Here is a 15,238-nt window from a genome sequence, read left to right as displayed (position 1 = left end):
TTCATTAGGCATGTTTCTGGTTTAAAGTCTCATTCGCACTGCGCTGTTGTATTCTAATTTTAGGCTGCCGCTCCATGCTCATCACTGGGAGCCCTTCATCATCATCTTCACCATCATCATCATCATCACCTTCATCATCCTCATGTTCACTCTAATCATCATCATCATCATCATCATCACCACCACCCTCACTTTTCTTCCTATGGGCGCCACTTTCAGCACCGGACAGCTCCCCCGCCCCTCACACACGCCCCGCCCACCTCCGGCAGACTGGCAGAGGGAAACAACCACACACACCGGTGGGAAACACTTCAGGTGGCCTATTAGGCTTTCACTGGGAGGGAACTATAAGAACAGTTCGCTCTCCGTCCCCTCCGTCGTCCCACTCCTCTCACATGGATCTCTCCGAGCAGGAGCGGAGAGGCAGCGGGAGCGCTCCGTCCCAGCGTCGCTGCGTGTGAATGGATCGCGGAGCGGTGAGGAGTCGGTGCTGGTTTTTTTTCCCCGAGTTAGGAGGCTGGAGGGGGTCTTTAGATCTGACAGAGGTGCTGTGGAAAACAAACACACACATACACACACACACTCTCTCTCTCACACACACACAAACGGAGTAGAAGGGGAGAGAAAGTGCGTTTTCTCCTGGCGGGGAAGAAAAGATGCAAAGAAGTGAGGAGCCTCCATCGTCTCCAGCTCGACCATGAGTGTGAGGCTGAGGACATCCTCTGCTTCTCCAAAGTGTCTGTAGTCCAACGGAGCAGCAGCAGCAGCAGCAGCAGGAGGAGGAGGAGGAGGAGGAGAAGGAGGAGGAGGGCGGCTCTGGTTATGTTCGCCACACTTTGCCAAGTGTCCCCGCTTTCTTCTGTGCGCCCGTGAAGAGGACCGACATGGCTCTCCTGGTCGTCCCGCTGCTTCTGCACACGGGGCTGGTTCTGGGCTCGAACTACGGCTATGTGGAGTGGTCGGACGGCGACCGAGACGAGAAGAGCCCGCCGGTCCTCAGCACCCAAAACACCAACAGGGAGCCGCCCCACCACCCGACCTACTACCCGGTGCCAACCACCGAGCGCGCCGTGGTGGCGCACAAAATCGAGGAGGACCTGCCGAGGGTGGTGACCGCTTTCCTGCACACCGGGGACTCCTCCGCGCTGAGGCACGTCAACTGCTCCCGGAGGTACGAGCTGAGCAGCCTGCGAGGCGGCCTGCACGTCGCCTCCCACTACTCCCTGCACAGCATCCTGGACACGGTAGCGCACGCCACAAACTTCCTGAACATGATCCTGCAGGCCAACAGGTCCCGGGAGCACACCCTGCACCGGGACATCCACTGGTACCACGCGCTGGTCCAGAGCATCCTCGAGGGGGACCCCAAAATCCACAGGGCGGTGGTGACCTTCCACGCGGACGCGCTGACGCCGGGCCCCCAGGTTTTCCTCCAGGCGACCAGAACCGAGAAAGAGGTGGTGCTGCAGGACCTGTCCAGCTCCGCGCACCGCCACCTGAAGGGCAGGACCCCGGAGTCCGACTGGTTCAACGAGTTCAGGGACGGCAGGAGACCACACGTGCACAGAAGGGTCATGGAGGCGCCGGGCACCAAGGGTGGGAGTTACCTGCTGGACAAGAACCAGATCAAGTGGTCCGCCCCGTACCTGGAGTGTGAGCACGGCGCGTTCGTGCCGCACTGGCTGCTCACCCTGTCCGCCGGCTTCTACGGACTGAAGAGCAACTCTGCCCCAGAGTTCAGGTGAGAGCAAGTGTGTGGCAGGGAGCCTGTGTTTGCTCAGGTCAGTGACTGCACTTTTCATGTAATCTAATTGCATATTAAAGGAAAAGTTCGCCCAAAAATGACGTGGTGGTGGAAGTGAGGATGCAAAGTCAATTGTAGTTTTGTGGTCCAGAAAACATGATTGCAGCAAAACAGCAGGGCAGTATTCCCCTAAAGTTAGTGGGAACTTAATTTAAAATGCAAAAATAAGAAAAAATAAGAAAAAAGGAAACATTTTATTTATATAATAACATAATATTATTTTATCTATATCTTATTTATATCTTTTTTTCTGTTGTTCTTCTAACCTTTAAAACAAGGCCCCCAGCTGTTTAGGAGAACACTGTTGTGCTGTGCAGCTCCAGAAACTTTCTCTGGACTACGAAACTTCACCCGACTTTTCAGCCGCGTGGAGGGGACTAGATAATGACTGAAATATTCCATTTTTGGGTGAACTTCTCCTTTAGTGTTTTCCTCACATTTTAGGCCACAAACACAGAGTATATATACAGTAGTCTGTTTAACAATCGGCTCCAGCTGTAAAAATCACTTCTCAGCCAACCAGAGCCAAGTGCCCCACATTTGATTGACTGTTATGTTCCGCGAGACTTTTATGTAAATATGGATCCTGATCAAGTGCAGGCGTGGTGCAGGAAACAGATGGTGTAAAAGGGGCTTCACAGACACAGGTAGACTTCTCTCATTTAATATGCTCGCCTGTCAAAGCACAGCTGTGCATCTCCACTGCTGCATCCCGCCATCTAATGAACACTGCAGGCTTTGCACTGTATTTGTTGGTTGAAGGGATCTATACAGGCTGCTGTGTGTGTGTGTGCGTGCATGTGTGCGCAGCAGCTAAATCACCCAGGGATCTCATATTTCAAGGCTGCAGTCCAAGAGTGTCTTGAGAAAAGATCAATTAAATCATGAATAAACAATGAAAGATCACAAACTGCACTCCGAATTTCAGGTGCACTAAATCTTCACATCCGTCTGAGTAGAGATTCATCTCACACACACACACACAGATGTCTACTCTGATCCCATCACACAGCTCAGGTGGTGCGTGTTCAGGAAAAAAAAACCTGCAAAGAAAAGAAAGGAGGCTCGTCCTTGGTGCCAAACGCTTTCTCAATTTCTGGAGCCAAAAAAATTCTACCACAAACTCACGCCTACATCTTCTCACACCTCCAGAAAAAGAAAAAAAAAAAAAACAAGAAAAGAAAAATGTTGACTGAAATCTACCTTAACTGCAACGAGAGAGTAAACAGGAAGAGAAGGACGTGGGTGACATTTTGTTTGGATGACACATGAATGTTGCTCAGTGGTTTCCGTAGGCAGCAGCGGTGTGTGTGTGTGTGTGTGTGTGGGGTGCTGGTGATTTAGGCCGCGGGTTGGCACGCGTCCACCCTGTTGACGTGTCCCTGAGCAAAGTGCTGCATCACTACCTGCTCCAGGGACAGTCACTCCTGGGTTATGGGGCTTGTGATGTGGCCAGGAGGAGCTGCTCTGGACATTTTTTTTTTTTTTTTTTGGCGGAGATGCACTGCGGCGTCTGTTGTCGCTGCGCAGCACCCAGGTAACAGAATCACCACCATCTTCAACACAGCACCCAGCCTTCACGAAGACTGCTGCACAAGACAGACACTTAACATTTGAATTACTATTCGGTTTGATTCGCAGTAACAGCTCACATATATCTGGCTTTGATGCTCCATTTGTCTCCAAGAATAAGACGTGCAGCCCGTCTCCCCTCCTGTCTCCGGGAGAGAGCTGCTCGCGTCGGTCGCCTCAAGCATCTGTTAATGTTGAGTTTCATTAAATGAATCCAGTAATGGACTTCACGATCAATCAAACGACTATTCAAGCTCTGCCAAGATGCTTTTTGAGTGAGTGTTAAAATGGCCGTGGCATTTTACAAGTGACAATGATTTGTGACTGAAAAAGAAGAAGAAACGGTGGAGAAAACTCTGTCGCTGCATTATCAGGCAACATATTTTTTGGGGGGGGGCTGAAGTTTTTATGGTACTCAAGTCATTTTTTCATTCTTAGAACATAAAAAACACCTGAAGACTAAAAGGTTTTCTGATTTCCATTCCTAATTAAGGATGTGTAACGGAATGTAACTTACCAGCTTTTTCAGGGTTTTCCGTCATGTCACGTCGTTTCTTACTACCATCAGATATGGATCAGTTGAAATGTGAGAACAGTTATGATTTTATTGAAGGCACTTTTTTAGCCATGTTAGCTTAAAGGTGCAATATGTAAGAGTTTGCCACAATGTCAAAGGTCACTCCAAACAAATCGAGGGCAGCATATCACCAGAGTTACCGTCAACTGCTGCTGACTGTAGCTGCTGTTAGCTCAGTTAGCCATGCTGCTAGTGTTCCAGTCTGGAAGCCTGGAGCGGTGTTATGAGACGGGACAGGCTGAGGCTATATCTATAAAACAATACGTAGTCATCTTCGACATAATGTCAAAACTGTTACTTCTTCACATTCTGTTGACGTTCATTTTTTAATGTTTCAAATAAAAATTCGTACGTATTAAACCTTTGTGTTGGCAGTCCAAACAAACACCAACACTCCCCAGTGGTCAGAAGCTGCACAGCTAACAGTGCTAACTGGCTAATAACAGTGACAGTCATTAAGAAGAATATAAAGAGAATATAGTTAGCAGCAGATAATGGTTTCTCCGGTGATATGCTGACTGTTGTTTTGAAGTTTGAATTCACCACCAGGTGACCAGTTCTTACATATTGCACCTTTAAAGTTACACTTGTGAAGTCAGTTACTAATTAAGGTGCTAGTTTTAAAGAAACTGCTACTCAAGGTCCACGTACTGGCTCATTCTCATCTCACCTAATCTGAAGCCAAAATATGAGAAAAATACCAAAAAAGGGTGCGGATGAAATCTTAACAACTACACAGCGAGCATGTCAAATAGAGCTGCCAGCGATGAAGCGATAGTTGTCAACTATTAAATTATTCCCCAACTATTTTCATAACCGATTTTTTCAGTAACTTTTTAAGAGAAAAAAAAAAGCTTTTTAAATGTGAATATTTCTTTATGCCTCCAACAGCAAACTGAACATTGTTGGGTTGTGGACAGAACAAGACATTTGAGGATGCTTCTCTTTGGGCTTCTGAAAACACCGATCGATATTTTTCACAGGTTTTTGACATTTTATTGACCAAACAGTGAATAGCATTATGCTGAAGAAGTTGAAAGCACCAAAAAGTGGATATTCAGGGAGCACTATGTAGTTTTGGAAAGGAAATTTCAGCAGAGAAAGATTTTTATTGACTGATTTTATGCACAATAAATAAACAAAGTCACTTTGCCAAGACTGAATAAATAAACTGACCTAAAAAAATCCAGTTTCATTCTGTATGTATTATATTTGGCGGCCCCTGACACCTCTCTTGAATTTATTATCCAAAAACTGCGTAGTGCCCCTTTAAGTTGGAATTATTTTGTCAAAGTACTCTCGCCACCATCAAGAACTGACTTGCTACTCATCAGGCTTAAAACCCTCCTGTCGTCAGTTGCCTTTTGAAAACGGCTCAAACTGACCCAAAGGCAGCAGGAGGGTAGAATGGTTCTAGCGTTCGTCAGCAGCCAACAGTTATGATGTCAGCAGAGGGAGCCAGGTTAGCAGGAAACATAATGTTTAAGACCGGAGTTTGTCGCAGACACAAATACACTGTAGTTCAGTGTAAGGCTTGCTGTTTTCCCCCCTACGCTTCTTGTAATGTGACTTGTGGTCTGCAACATTTCTGCGGCATCTCCCACTCATCGCAAGCTTGTGATGACAGAAAGCTAGCGTAGATGATGGAGTCAGTTCCACCGTGTTTTCTACCTTTCTACCTCTAGGCGATGTCTTTTTCCTTTCTCAATGTGCTTCCAGGACAAACGTAAGACTCTAAATGACAGTTGCAGATTTAAAGTAAAATCACGAGTTTGGGCAAGAGGGACTGCATTAAGGCATAGCGCGGCAGAAATATTTAAGGTAATGTGATTATTTAATGAAAAAGTAGGTTTACTCAAAATCACATGTCACCGTTTGACTCAGTATGTAGAATGTCTACCGAGACACTTGCATGTTCCTAGCTACACTAGTAATATGGCCTTAAAGAAACTTTTCATCTTTCACGCCCTCATCCAACTTCTAATATGTCCAATACTCTGACCAAATACCTTCAAACTGCTGACATTCCCATAAGCCTTCGCTCAGCTTTGTGTTTACTGCTAATGTTGGCATGCTTACACTCTGCTCAAAGATCACAAGCACAGTAAACATTATCTGAATGTTGCCTATCACAAGCGATTCTGAGCATGTTAGCTTAGCATCTAGCTCAATCAACGTGAATCATAGCAGAAGACTTTCAGTGTTGTTTTTCTTTTCTTGGTGGAAACTGCTTTCGGTAAAACGTACCTATCATTCATACATGGTAAATTTAAAGTTAATCAAGTTTTAGTTAATAGTTATTTCCCTGTTAAGAAACAATGACATGCTTTATCAACCATTTAGCGGGTGCTTATTGTAAAATTACAGTGTCTATAATCCTTACAGATGGTTCATAAACATTGTGCAGTTCATCTATTCACATTATTTGGATGGACATTATATAACTGATGTTTATGAACCTATATAGTTGCTTAATGAATGGTTTATAAAACATTTAATTGTCAGTCAAATTACTATTAACTAGAATGAATGAAGTCTAAATGAACCCTTTATTAGTGATGGTCATGGCTGCTAGAGAGAGGAGGGAAGATGAATGTCCCATTGGACTGAATACCCATTTGGCTCAGCCACTGCTGGCCCTCAACATGGTGCTGAAGGCTTTGCCCTTATAAGGCAATTTTTCTGGCCTTTCACCTAACGACATACCCTAAACCCCCATAACAATAACCTAACAATAAAATATTAGTGAGTTTATGAGTGTGTATTTTTAGAACAACGGGCATTTGGAGGTTCTCAGATCGCACATCCATCACATGTTTCTGCTGCTTCTGCTGCTTTCAGTCTCTACCAAGTCACACACACACACACACACACACACACACACACACACACACACCCTCTGTCATTCAAAGGTATCAGCACCTTTGCCTCCTCTCTTTCTGTCTGGCTGTGTGCTGCAGGAGAGATGTGGCCAAAGCCTCTCTCTCATTCCCTTGTGCTTGTTTGTTCCACTTCCCAGCAGGCAGATGGAGGTAACGGGTGTCAGGCTCATCCACAGAACCACAGAGGAGAGGGAGAAAGACGAGAGAGGGAGAATGCATGCGAATGTTCAGCTCGTACAATGCTGGAGGAAATTAGCAGGAGAGGGTAAATCAGAGAGAGACTATGCATGCTCTGCGCATGACAACGAGAGACGAGCTTGGCTTGGCTGTGCGGCAGCAGCTCAAATGAACTCAGTTCCACTAGTTCAACAGTTTCCCTCCAGTGCTGTACTGTACTTACTCACTTCACACTGTTGCATCTGTGATGGTCCACTACAGCATAGGTCAGCAGTCTCTATGTATCGAACTGAAACTGCACCAATGTCCTGCAGAGATGTTTGTCTACGTGAGAACTGTTCTCACCTGTGGAGGGGAGACACCGCCATGTCTGCACTGTTGCTGGGTGGCACCCACAGGCAGAGAACACACACTCCATGTGTAATAACTGTTTTTAAAATTTTATATCGAAATACAAACAAGACAAGCTGCTGCCAGGACTGCCTGCAGATGCCACAGATGTTAAAAAAACTAAACTAGCCGGGCTAAATCATTGCCCACGGTATGTATGTATGTGTTGTTTCCTATATATTTCCCATCGTCAACAAATCCCCTGAAAACACAATGAGTTCATTTTTCCAAAAGGTGTTTTCTGTGTCGCCAAAGCTTCATCCATCTTATTCCGCCGTCGGCAGAGTTCCATTGTTCCACCCTGTCACACTTGCTGATGTGCTCTGTCATCACATGGCCACTGTAGTTTACTTGGGGTTAATCGCATAAACCCTACGTTGTTGTACACTCGAGCCTCACAGAATCGGTATCAAAGGACAAGTTCAAATGAAAAAGCAAATTCTGTCATCTGAGGTCTCTGTGGAGGGATCTCGGCGCTGAATTGTTGTTCGGTGATAAGTAATGTCCTCGGCCGCGTCCTTTGTTCAAAGGCAGTTGTTTCAGTTTGACGTAGGTGTCATGCGTTAATGGAGAGGTTGTTTTGTCTCCCCGTTGTTCAAATCTATGCAGTCCTGGCTGCGCTGGACAGCATAAACTACATTACTTATATTTGAAGGTGAAAAAATCATTCCTTTGAGGGCAACAATGGGAACATCTCGGCCAGAGAGGACAGATGGTTTGAAAGAGGCGTTAAAGTATCCATCTATGTCAAACTGGAACGACCGTCTTTGAACAGAGGAGGTGGCCTATGACATTAATTATCACCCGCCTACAGTGCAGCACCGAGTTCCCTCGCCAGACACCTTAACAACCACTCACACCTGGGCTCACCTAGCCTTAGCAACCCACATGAAGACCAGTTGGGTCAACGAAACACAAGTGGCAACTCTGAAACTCCCTAACGACTCTGTAAGGACACTCCCACACAGCCTGCGACTCCCCTCCAGTTAGTTAGAAGTGAAGAAGCCTCTTGGATGAGAGGTGAAAAGTCTTCAAGCGGCTGAAACAAGTCCAGTTGCCTGCGACATAGCACCTAGAATTACCGAGCTGGATGGCTGAGAACCTTCATTGAAGCAGTTTTAAGGCTTTGAGCAGCGCTATGACATTAGTTGTGTCCATTATTTGTTTTAATGTGATTTTATGCCCCTGTAGAGCTCTTTGAGTTTCCTTGTGTCGGAATTGTACTATACAAATGAACTCGCCTTGCCTTGCTTTCAACAACATCTCTCCAAGTTATGCAGTGCAGTCCAGCACATCGAGCACAGAGGGGCGTTAATATGGGGTCGCCTTTCTGGGCACCTGGCAAGGCAGAGCCCAATAATTTCTCCTTCTCCTACTCAGGGGGGGAGGTGGAGAACCTGTCTGGGTCTCCACCTCCCCTCCGAGTAAAATATGTGTCTCTTTAGCTGCTCCAATGCTCCACTGTGCTCCGAATTGAGCTCTTTTCACTGACAACAGCATGGTATGCCAGAGAGGTTTCAGCCAGCTGGCGCAATGATTAGCAAACACCCGGGAGAGCTCCGGAGTCAGCTCCTCGGGCAGCGGTCGTGACACTGACACCGCTAACAGCATCCAAATGTTGTCCAGATTGGACTCGAGAAACGATCCTTTGTTAAATTAGCACTATTAGAACTTCAGCGTAGAGAACGAAGGGGGGGAAAAAAACGGAAGTTAAGAATGAAGAGAACGAGGGCAAATGAAGGCTTTATTATATAGAAGTAAGGAAAAGCTAACGACAGCTTGATATTCTGTGTCCTTTTCTGACCAGGACAATATAACTTTCAACTCTGAAGTGCATTTATAGAAACAAATAGTATAATCCTGTTGGCAGGTATTCATTAACACTTCAACTATGCCTCTGTCTTTTTTTCCCTCACCTTTACTTTTCGCTCCCATCACTCTTGATTTCTTTCCCACTTTCAATCCATTTCATGCATCCCTCTCAATTACCACCCACATTTCCCTGCTTCTCTCACCCTTGACCTTACTTCCCCCGAGCATCGCTCTTCCTGCTCTTTTTAATTTTCTTCACTTTCACTCTGGCCTTCTCTACCTTTCGCTTCCTCCTGCCAATTTGGTTAACCTCGTGCAATCTTATCACCTTTACCCCCCCCTTCTCTTTCCTTGCCTGACTAAATCTCACCTTCCCTTCCATTCTATTTCACTTTTCTTACTTTCCCGTGAAATGATTTGACTTCTTTTCTTTGTTATCATTTATTCCAATCTACTGATTCTGCATTTTCCATTTTCACTTTCTTTCATTTCCCCCCCATCTCATTTAATTTTGCTTCTTTATCATCTCCATTCATTTATCTCTTCCCCGCTTTATCTCTGCACCATCTCCCCCCCCCAACTATTTCCTCTAACAAATAATTCCACCACCGTCCTCCCTCCTCTCCTGCCCCCTCTTCTCCTTCTTCTGCTTATTTATTTCCTTCCTCCTCTCTCTCTCTCTCTCCTGCAGGGGCGTGGTTCGCGTGGACGTGAACCTGCAGGACGTGGACATCGACCAGTGCTCCACCAGTGGCTGGTTCGCTGGGACGCACCGCTGTAATCTAACCAGCATGGAAGTGAGTCCCCTCTGCTCTGATCACGATCGACCAGCAGCAACCGGAAAAAAACAAACAAAAAAAAAACGCTCTCATTTCACTTCACTTTCACTTCTATTTTGTCAGTCTGGACTGCTGTTAACGAAGCAAATGTATTTTTTCAAAGCATTCAACCATTTGTTTCAGCTGTATACCCTTCAGTCTGTTCATTACTAACTTGACGAGGGAAATAGTTGCATCAAGCAAAAAAACTGTGAAAAAACAGACATAACGTTAACAGAATAGTGCAATATATGATTTAAGCCATCAGAGAGCCGTTTGATAGGAGCCTTCTACTGTTGGATATTATTCTTTCTCACCATTTCCTCTTGTAGCCATGTTTCCTATTCTATTAAACTGTCCGTGACCTCACCGTAAGGCTCTCCGGTTGAGAGCATCAGCTAATTGACCAAAAACTGAAAGAGTCGAGATCGTAGGTCAGTTCACTCAGCCACGTTGTATGAAAAATAATACCTACGGAACGTTCGACAGTCCTCAGCCGCGACAGCAGCCCTGTGAGGGCTGTACGTAACGTGGGGACGGAGCTAAATGCTGTGTGCGAGGTGAAATATCTTTTAACAAGCACATTGAACACTTCTATTTTAGGTCAGAGCACTTCATTTGCATAATATGTTAAGACGTAAATGTAAATGCTGGCGGGCCTAAATGAAAAGGCTCAGCACACCAGCGCAACCACTGTAAAGAGTCCGTCTGGAGCCATTTTGGAGCGATCGCTTAAGTTACTAAAATTCACCCTCACCCGTGCAGGTCCCAATGGCTCCGCTTCAGTTTTGCAGGAACTCGTCCCCCGTCCGTCCAAACCCACCGGTACCATTTTGAGCGCAGCACGGTGCAGCGCTACTGAGACAGCTGGAGTGGCGAGACCAAGGAGCTCCTGCGGTGATTACAGAATCACGTACAATCGCAGTTTTATTTGTATGTGTTGTAAACACAACAACAAACAGACAGAAGGTTAGTGTTCCCAAACCACGGATTAGAGGAAGGTTCGATTTCCCCGGATTTGTCTCTTTATTGAGATGTTTGTGCCGGTGTCAACATGGAGCGTTTTAATTCTGAAAATGAACCGGACGCTAGGATGTTGTTTCAGTCTGTGTGCTGAATTTGGCTGAATCGGAGCATGGCGGATCCGCTTTGAAAGGGTCTGGGACTGCTGCAAATGAGTTGGAGCGGTCACGCAACGCAGTGGAGCCAGAGGAAGTTCACACATAGATTAGAGTGAAACTCATCAGCCGCACTAACGTGGTGGATCGGAGACGGGCTGAACATGGATCTGGTGGAATTTAGGTGTTAGAGGAGTGTGACCGTCTTTCTGAACCACATTTCACGGCACCGTTTCATGATTGTCCACATCCGCCGGTCTGGCCCATTACTGTCAGTACCTTTCTGTGCCTGTCCGCTCATGAACTTCATGGCAAGCTGTTAAGTAGCTGAAGACATTTCAGCCTGGACCAAAGCGATGGACTGACAGACTAACATTGTCACTCACAGAGCCGCGACTCCGACAAAGCTCATCGAACCCCCCTCAGGAATTGCTCTCACCATTGCATGATAAATCGCCTGAGAAGACAAAAACCCCAGACAGTAGTCCAGAGTCTGTGGATGTCATGGAGCCTGCTGCAGGCTCCTTGTCTGTGATGGTGAGGGAGGGGTGACGATGGTGACGCGTCTGTAGGTGTCTTCACCATGCTCCAGTGTTTTTACCTGTGTGACCGCTGTGGTGGAACTGGCAGCAGCCACACATCATTTGTATCTGTCAGTGTGCTGTTTGCATGTGTGTGTGTGTGCGTGTGTGTGCTGTTCGCATGTGTGCGTGTCTTTGTCAGCGTGTGGTCCCGCATGTGCGCTCGCTGCCTCGCTCGTGTCAGTGCCAATGCGAGTTCTTGTGTGATGTATTGCAGGAAGCCTCTCTGACTCCAGGAGCTGCTCAGGCTTGCGTGGCATGTCGCTGGCCATATGATGTATTATAAATGCAGTGTAATGGATTGCAGCAAGAGGTGGTGAATAATTGACCATGCTCTTTGTCTGTGTTCCTCCCCCTTCTCAGTCTGTTATGGGGGCTGTTATGGGCAAACTACAGAGGAGACACAGGAGGTCTCCATGTTCGTCTTGATGTGTTGCTCTGCCTCCTCCGCATTGTTGCAGCTTCATAAGAGACTCTCTCTCGTGACTGCTCGCTGGTAAACTCGGAACGGTGCTGATTGGAGTGCCGTAGCTCTTCTGGTTAGATCCGTACGGGCTCTGTGTGCAGATGGTGTGCGTGGTGGCTTTTTATTATCATCACAGTAGTGGGCACAGTCAGCCATTTAGTTAGCAAGACCATTCCAGCCTCTCTATTTAAGATCACTTACATGGAAATACTTTGAATTATCCAAGGTGTCTCCTGTGTGTGTGTGTGTGTGTTTGTGTTTGCATTTTATGTGAACGCGCATAGACTTTTCCCCGCCGCTCTCAAGATATCAAAATGATCATCACAGAGCTCGTCACCCTTCTGATGAATCTCCGCAAACACCATATTTGGTCAAGCGGCAGTGAGTGATTCAGTGCCGTCTTGAATCATCAGCACTATTCGTCTCTCGCTGTTTCAAATGTCGGGAGGCTGGAAGCAGGAATTAAGACTCGGTGAAACAACATCGAATTATATACATTAATCACAGATGTTTTGTTAGAGGAGGCAAGTATTGACCGTGAAACTCTGTTTCTAACAGTGTCATCAATCTGGTCCTTCCAGCGGCCGTTTCATTTTGTAATGAAATCAACAATAGGAATTGACTTTTCTGGGGGAATTAATTTAGATGTATCACGGATGTCCGCTCCACGTGTAAACAGAAGACGGCGGATGAACGTCTGGAGCAAATTGAACAGCAGTCAATTCCATAGTGGTGGCGACGTTTCCCTGACTTTGAGACAAAGCGCTGGGCTCACTGCCAGACTACCAGCTTTGCCAGATAATAAAATCATTGCTACGATAATTTTGCCACACGAATGAACAATAATGTGACAGTTTTGTTATGCTAACAGTAATAGTTGATTTTCTTCTCAAATTAATCAGGGTAGCAAACTGTGGATCCGACGTCTCATGTGACCTTTTCAGCCATTTGCACCGTGAACTTGCTCGCATTCAGTATAATGGGAGGTGAGAATAAGGGTCGAGTGGAAAGAATGACTTAAATACCATTAGACAAGTGGAAGTACAAGCAGTTTGTTTCCCTAGTATTACATGTCTTAGTAGGAATATGGATTGACAAACACCATATATCCCCTATCAGTGAGTCTGTTTGAACTCAGGATCACAGAGTGTGGTATGAAATTTTGATTCTGTTTCATATTTTTGGATGCGAAACGTTCAGTGTTTTGTTCCCCTCTCCCCTCCGCCGTCTCTGATTTTGTGCCGTTTCTCTCGTAACGGTTCACTCCTTTCGTTTCTTCTCCCAGCTGGTTCCCATTTGCTGTAATCAATTGTTTGGAGCTGTTCTTCAGCCAGCCTCATTGCCTGTACTTCGGTGTAACACTTTTGGGACCTAACCTCAATTTTCTTCTTCAGATTGAAGTCTGAAAACGATGCAGTCAAAAGCCTTCCGTGAGATATGATTTGGTTGCCAAAACAGCGTCCCGACACACCACACACTTGCGCACGCACGCACACACACACACACACACTACACCAGGTAAAACTTTAACAAAAATTAAATAAAGTGTTGTTTTAGCTTGTTATCATGGGCCAAGTAGAAAAGAATTGCTTTTTGTCCCAAAGTCCTTATTAAAATCGGTTCATTTCTAAATCCCGTTAAATACATTTTTTGGGAAATGGGCTGTGGAAAGCCGATGTGAGGCTCATTGCTTTCCCCATCAAGTACAAACGCACCCCGAGGCTCCGTCTCAGAGAGAAAGATAATAAGGAGACAGTGTCTAGTAATGTGACGGAGTATTACTACGACAGTTCCCTTCTCATTGTATCTCTGATGATCAGTCAGTTTTATTCAGCGCGCTGCAGTCTTTATCATCTTTAATAGAATAGAGTGTCTTTAGTAGAGATGTTCTGACACCATTCTTTCCTTTCAGATTCTGACTCCACTCCTGAACTCTGACTGTTATGTGGCCTGGCTCAGGTGAAAGCCTTAGTGAAACATGAAATAAGAGGCTACATAGATGGAATAAATGTCACAGAACTTCTAGTTTTACAGTCGTAACTGAACAAAAATAGTAACAAATCCAAGACGGCTTAAACATGCGCGAGTCGCCGTCTTGTGTGCACTGGCCACTTGGGGGCAGCACTGCACGCTGTAAACACGAAGATGCTGGCAAACTGTTGTTTATTTACGCCTCAGACGGTCAGTAACAAAATTAGCAATAATTTAGAGTCTTATTTCTGATCATATAAAAGGCGTAAGTCAAATATTTAATCTCCTTTTCGTTCTGTTTTGGTCTCATTAATTCCTGAGAGAAGTCTCTTTAGCGCCACTACGTTCATCAGCTCAGGTTAGTCGCTAACTACAACATAATGTTGCTTTATGGCTTGTTCCAATCTAGGATACTTAAACGGTGGCGAATAGAGGACTGGCAGTGCAGGAAACCTTGTGAAGGATTTCCTGTTCTTATAGCTCTGTTGAGATAATGCAATGTCAAATTAAAGGGCTTAGAAAACTCTCCAGAGCTGACGGTTCATGCAGTTCATCGGTATTTCTCTGTGGGTTTCTCATTATTATTTACACATTCACTGACGTCTGATCCATCATTGATATAAAAAATATTGATCAGTGATCTTTTTTTAGATCGTAAGGGAACTTTGGTCAGCTGACTGTGTTTTAAGTCAGCCGTATTATGGTTGAGCATGCTTTTGCTTCTTCTTCTTCTTCTTCTTCTTCTTCTTTTTGGCCTCTATTCTGGTCTGCCCAGATACAGAGAGGCTGTGGAGGAAGGTAGGATGTGTCACCGTGAACCAAATACAAGACTTAATGCATTATGGATAGTCAGTCATAGGGGGAAGCGTGTCTTACGTAAGGAATCGCTGCTTATATAATTAGACGAGGACTTGGAGAGTAATTAGTGTGGGTGATTTGTGACTGGAATCATCTGATGTTTATATGTTTTTTTTTTCTTTGTGTGTTTTGCAAATTTAAGTAAGCATCATCTCTCTCTCTCTTTCTCTCTCCGTGTGTGTGTGTGTGTGTGTGTGTGTGTGTGTGTGTGA

The 15,238-nt window shown here is 45.5% G+C and overlaps 1 protein-coding gene across 4 annotated transcripts in view; it reads left to right on the top strand.

The window, feature by feature from the left end:
- The window catches only part of LOC119010972 (probable G-protein coupled receptor 158), a 73,830-nt gene that overhangs the window by 2,449 nt on the left and 56,143 nt on the right, over window positions 1-15,238 (top strand). For 3 of the 4 annotated variants that reach the window (XM_037083657.1, XM_037083655.1, XM_037083656.1), the window contains exons 2-3: window positions 64-1,741; window positions 9,906-10,011. In XM_037083657.1, coding sequence (XP_036939552.1) covers window positions 885-1,741; window positions 9,906-10,011 — 963 coding nt within the window. In that variant the 5' untranslated portion in view covers window positions 64-884. Of the gene's footprint in view, window positions 1-63; window positions 1,742-9,905; window positions 10,012-15,238 lie in introns of those variants that run through there. The other variant, XM_037083658.1, reaches the window with a different exon arrangement.

This window comes from Acanthopagrus latus, chromosome 21, assembly GCF_904848185.1.
Source record: "Acanthopagrus latus isolate v.2019 chromosome 21, fAcaLat1.1, whole genome shotgun sequence".
Lineage (NCBI taxonomy): Eukaryota > Metazoa > Chordata > Actinopteri > Spariformes > Sparidae > Acanthopagrus > Acanthopagrus latus.
Note: the sequence above shows the minus strand (reverse complement) of the source record. Positions and strands in the feature narration are given on the sequence as shown.